The sequence below is a fragment of the Pyxicephalus adspersus genome, chromosome 6 (assembly GCF_032062135.1).
Source record: "Pyxicephalus adspersus chromosome 6, UCB_Pads_2.0, whole genome shotgun sequence".
In the NCBI taxonomy this organism is placed as follows: domain Eukaryota; kingdom Metazoa; phylum Chordata; class Amphibia; order Anura; family Pyxicephalidae; genus Pyxicephalus; species Pyxicephalus adspersus.
The window spans coordinates 24,596,663-24,602,756 of NC_092863.1; the positions used below are offsets into that span (position 1 = coordinate 24,596,663).

Genomic DNA, 6,094 nt, shown 5'->3' on the forward strand with positions numbered 1-6,094 from the left:
GGTTAAAATATAAGTAAAAAATAGGACAAGGCTTTAATTTAAAATTATTTTATTAATGTGTGTGTTTGTGTAATTTAACTTTTTTTTTTCTTAAATTATTTATTTTGTATGTGTTTTTTATTTTAAACTTGTTTTTTTTTTTTATTTTTACAGGTTATCCGACAATTACATTATGAATCATAATGTCATTGTGGGATTCCTGGACCGTGGGAACTGTGCGGTCACAGTTAATTGAAAGCAGGTGCCTTCAATTAGCTGTAACCGCAGGCAATAGGAGGGCAATGAATGGAAATACTATGTCCATTCATACCTCTACTGCTCTGATTGGCTGAGAAATAGACCAATCACAGAGTAGTAGAGGTATGAATGGACATAGTATTTCAATTCAACCTCTATTGCCCTCGTATTGCCTCCAGGTTCAGGGGAGCAGAGCTGTCAGCATAAAGCTCCGCTGATTGCTCTGCTCCATGAGGAAAGGGAAAGCCTGATCAGGATTTCCCTTTCCTCAGCAACTCAGGGAGCAGAGCAATCAGCGGAGCTTTATGCTGACAGTTTTTAAATGTGTGACTTTATGTTTTGTTTTTGTTTGAAACCAATAAAAAAAATAAAAAGACAACAAAATCTTGCTTAGAGTTTTTTTTTTGTATAATATAAAAACTTGAATATATAAAAACGTTTTAAAAACATATGTACAGATTTTTGAACACAAACATTTTTTTTGGGGGGGGGTTTAAAACCTGAAGTGCCTGGGCATACACCGAGAAGGGGCCATCCTCAGCTGACGCTCCATGGCAGACATCCTCCTTTGAAGCCAATACAGGTTATCCCGTCTACTTCCTGGTGGGTGAAGAAAAAACAAAGAATAAATTAACCGGAAGAGTTTTGGCCAAAAATTTAGGAAAAGTACTGTCCTTGTAAAAACCAAACAAATAAACTAAAAATTGAAGATGTCTGCGATGTCGCCGGGGTGGGGATGGAACCTCCTCAGGGCTGGCTGTAATCGATCTTGAACTGGCTGTGTATGTGGAAGGAGACAAAAAAAATTAGAGAGGTAAGTACTGAGCAAATGTAATAGTATAATATGCAGCTATTTCTTAAATTGCACAGTTCTAAAGAATGCAAATTATAACTGTAAGGAACTTACCAGTCCAGCGAGCCCACGGCGTCCCTGGGGATCACAGCCGCAGAGGGAGACGCCGCTGCAGCAGGCAGCATGGCCTAGGCTGCTGCCCTGCTCGCAGCGTGTCTCTCCCTGCAGGCAGAGGGATCCGTTCTAGCCAAACTACTGTTCGGCCAGGCGGCATCCCCAGCATACCTATGGACGTGATTAAAGAAAGTCTTGTTCTCAGCACTCCTGTGGATGTGCGAAGTAGGGCATGTCCCAGGGGTGCTGTGGGAAGAGGTGCACGCGCTACCACGCGTTTCTCTTGTACCCCCCGAGGGCGTGGCACTCGGCTGCCTTGCCGCAGGGCGGGACATAGTTTGAATTCCCTGCAGCCAATCTTCAGGATTCAACCCCACTAAGCAAAATCAGAGCTAGATCCTTGTCAAAACAATAATTGGTCTTCTAGATGTAAACTCTCTTCATGCTGTTTCAGTTTGAGTGAAGCATAAATGCCAGACATACATACAATCTAGGGTAAAAATATTAGGACCAAAATGCAGAACATTTCTTTATTTTGTTGCCACTGTAAGAACAGCAAAAAGGAGAGAAATACAAAACACACTATCTATGTAAGACAGTCAAATCATGTGCCTTCCCAAAAATCTGTATTGTGGTCTCATATATCCAGAGGACATTCTCCCAGAAGGCGTCCACTGTCCTCCGGACAAAGAGAGTTTCCAGCCTTGTGTGATAGCTAGGAGGCTAATGATCAACTTGGATTCAGCTTAGCGGGGTACAATCCTGAAGATTTTTCGTAATCGTATACACACATCTAAATATGTGCATGTACATATTTGTCACCAGCCACCTTTTAGTGGGTAGAGCGCCCGGCTGCCATACCTCCTCTACCCAGCTCTTATCCACAGCTGTAATCCATTGAAAGCACAATAGAGAGGCTGCTCCATTCTCAACTGTCATCTGTGGAGAGGATTCCAGCTGCTTATAAGAGCTGGGCAGTGAGAACAGCGTAGCTAGAATGAGATGGGGACACAGGCTGTCCCTCCCCCATTCAATAGCTGTGCTGTGGCTTTTATATAAAAAAAAATAAACTTGGCCAAATATATATACACAGCGGGCATGTGTAATGACATCATGGGCACAGTGTGATAGCTGTGTGTGGAAATGCTGCATGTCATATTCTGAAGCCTTACAACTCTGTGTACAAGCACAGAGGACCCTCCTAGATACTAGTCCCAAAAGGTCTCTAAAATTTCAGGCCACCAGATTTCAGGCATTTTAGGATATGGGGATACCATTTTAAAACACTATTGAAAATCCAACATTGGGAATGCATTTTACAAAGCAAGTGTGCCAAGGAGTCCTTAATTGAAAATTTTACATATCAAGAAGCAAATGTCTCCCACTGGAACCTACATTTTCTGGTTTATGCACCTCACCATTCTAGAAAATTTGGGGTACCTTGAAATGTGGTTATCAATTTAGGGCCACCACCCTGATTCTCCTTGCTAGGTAAGTGGCCCAGGGGGGCCGGAAATCTGCATTTTTGCTTTTGGCCTCCTATATACACTTGCTTTTGAAACAGCAACAATGTCCAAGAAATTTGTTTTAGTATTAGCTAGTGGGATACTTAGTGTACCATCAAGTTATCACAAACAAGGGTTTAGAACATCTGAAGGAGTCATGAAGGTGAGTTGTTAGGCTGATGAATATGAGAAGCAGCCTTAACACATATTTAAATGTGTATGCATAGATACATTAAAATATGTATGCATGTACATACATGTATGCATGGACATACATGTATGGTCATGCAACTAAAACAAGAAAAGTAAAAATAAACAAAAGAAACTTACCCGAATAATGTAGCGCAGGTCCCTCTCTGCAAACAACGGGCGCGGCATGTTGCGAACGCAGATATAAAACTTCCGGTTTTACTTCTGCTAAGTGGAAAACGTGCTTACGCTATGCATTTGCACGTAGGCATTTGCATGTTCGCAGCGCGTTTCCGCACTGGCATGTACTATACATGTATGCGCATATTTTTGCGTGACCCAAATTGTTTTTTGGGTGGGTTTGATTTTTTTTAGCATACTAAAACACATGTACACCCTTACTTCCATAGAAAACAACATTATCAATAAAAATGGGCCTACAGAAGCCTGCTCACAAGCAGGGTCAGGCACTTTTAGAAAGGAACAAATGTTCTGTTGTTGCTCCACTTAACTAGATTCCTTAACCGCCCAAGCGGTAATCCCGAGTGTGATTCGGGGTGGATTTTCTATGCAAAAGCGGTAATCCCAGTCACACTCGGGGTCGCTAAAAAACAATAAAAAACCCACTTACCTTGTGTCTTTGGCATCCCCCGACGTCCTTCTTGTCCCTACAGGTCCTCCGGGGGTTTCCTCCTATTTCGATCCTCTCCCGGCATGTGCAGAGACGTTCTCCGGATTTCCTGGTGACGCCCGTGCATGCGTCAATTTGATGCGGGAGGCGTGGTGGGAAATTCAAATAATTTTGTATTTGGATTTAATATAAAATAACTGTATAAGGTCCAATACAAAGAATTTTTTATATTATATATATATATATATATACACACACACATGCTACTGTACAGTTATTTTACATGTTTCAATATTTTTTTAACAGATTTTTGTGTTTTTTTAAGATTTATTATTAAATTTATTAAATATTGGGCATATTTTGGTGAGTTATGCCTAAGAATTCTAAGCCCACAATGTAAAGTAAATTTCCATGGAAAAAAATGTACCGCTCTTTGCATGAAAATACGAACAGAATTAGAACGCTAGGGGGTTAAATACTGGATTATATGTATTATTTAGGTGTTTACACAATTTAAATAGTACTAGTGTTTAAACAGGGACAAATACACTTTGTGGCAAACATATTTTCTTGCTTTTCTAGCCTTTCAGGGTGTTTATGCAGGTTGCAATGCCATTTTAGACCTTGGCCCACCATTTACTTACTCACCTTAGCTTGGTAGTGGAAGCACATAAAGGTGGATTCCTCCTTTAACCAGAGGCAATATCATCCTTGAATGTTGCTTTGAGCTAAACCCTAGACATTGAAAATTCTAGGAAAAAATAGGCAATATTTTCAATTTAAAGCATGTTAGTCAAAATGCCAAAAAAGCCTCTTTGAATATGTCTTCCTATAATTTCTCTTTTCTCTGTATATATACTGTGGGGGGTCAGCTCAATAGTGGTAGGCTTAGCAGTCAGAGACAGTGACACAACGGCACAGTTCACACAGGGATTTGCCTGTTTTCTTTATTTTCATCCACAAGCAAAATATAATGCCTTTACATACAGGCAAAAAACACAAAATAAGTTCCTGCTCGGCTGAGCACTAACTAAATACAAGATCACCCTTTCTATGCGGGCGGCCTACTACCAGCCACAACTCAAAGTACACTTACAAAGTCCTTTTTGTCATTTTAGCAGCAATGACCTGACCTGACCAGAGACCTGACCAGAGACCAGACCAGAGACCAGACCAGAGACCAGACCAGACCCCTTTATAACCCAGAAATGAGCTGATCTCCATCACCTGGCTGAGAGCTTTATAGGAAACCTGTTTTGGACAGGGATGGAATAAGAAGCCCCACTACCTGCTCATCATTCTATAAAAATCCAGACCTGACAACACCATTTACCAAAGTCCTCAGCAAACAATGTTTTGCTAGAGCAACCATTTTTCCTGGATTTCTAATATCTCACCCAGCATTTCCTAGTTGAGATATCCACTTTCTGTAGCCTAGTACATTGTATATGAAAGAAACCTGAAATTCGTGAAATATAATTTGTGAAATATAACGCATTTCTACTACTTTTCCAGTCACTGTCTCACAGTACACACATAAAAATGCATACATACATATATGCATGTATGTACATACATAGGTGCACATGAAAGGCAAACAAACATTGTACACCTAAAAATAAAAACTTACCCGAACGAGGATCCTACCCTGCAAAAGTGGCCAGTGCTTTTTTCAAATGATAGAACACAGTTCACACGCACAACTATGCGCATCAGGGTCCTGTGGTTTGCGCATCAAATAACTTTGCCAATTGTGTTGTTTTTAGCCTTAGTCTTAGCCTTTATTCCTAGAAAGCAACTGCATAAAAACAAGCACAATTGATTGGTTAAATTGTAGGTCTGTTGGATCACCCAAGGTTAAACGATCCTGGGATATTGTAAAGGAGATCACATAAAAACATTTTTCAAACAACTTTATTCAAAAACGAATCCTTTGCCAAAAGGTCCCTGTAAAATATAGGGACCACACAGACACCACTACATTTACATAACAAAAAAAAAAAATACACAAACACTGGTAAACCCACACTTCCATGGAATGCAAAAATAGTTCAAAAATGTCCAAAAACATACTGCATTCAAAAAATACTTAAACCAATATGCAATTTGGACCTATCAAGGGTGCAAAACTAGATGAAAAAATATTGATAGAGAACAATCATTTCAAGGTGGTAATAAAGACATATTATTGCAATAAACCAACATGGTTAGAAACACAATAACATATCATTACCATTGACTTCTTAATTGCAAAATGGACATTGAAACATTCAAAGTTTAAAAAACAAAAGCAGCTATTGTGCTAAATGGTAAGCAAAGTCTGCAATTTAGCAACATAGATTAGTGTAACACACAAAACAAGAGTCCCCCTTTCCCATATATATATACAGGTAAGGTCACGTTGGGACCCTGGTCACGTGCCCAAATCTCAAGTGCCCAAATTATAAGTGCAATGGGAACTAATCCAGGGAATTACATCATCATCATCATCCTCTACTAACATCACTGCTGAATGAATGAATTCACCATCTTCTTCTGCCTGCAACTAATGTTCATTTATCTCTAATTCTACAGGTACGTCTCCCACTCTGCCAAATTTCAGCACTGTGTATGCAATTGTTTTCC

At 39.9% G+C, this 6,094-nt stretch overlaps 1 protein-coding gene across 3 annotated transcripts in view; it reads right to left on the minus strand.

Annotated features, from left to right (window-relative positions):
* DUSP3 (dual specificity phosphatase 3) overlaps positions 1-6,094 on the minus strand; it is a 115,741-nt gene that overhangs the window by 7,176 nt on the left and 102,471 nt on the right. Inside the window, exon 4 of one of the 3 annotated variants that reach the window (XM_072414934.1) lies at positions 738-837. The exons of the other annotated variants lie outside the window; for them this stretch is intronic. Coding sequence (XP_072271035.1) covers positions 738-837 — 100 coding nt within the window. The remainder of the gene's footprint in view (positions 1-737; positions 838-6,094) is intronic. 3 annotated transcript variants of the gene reach the window in all.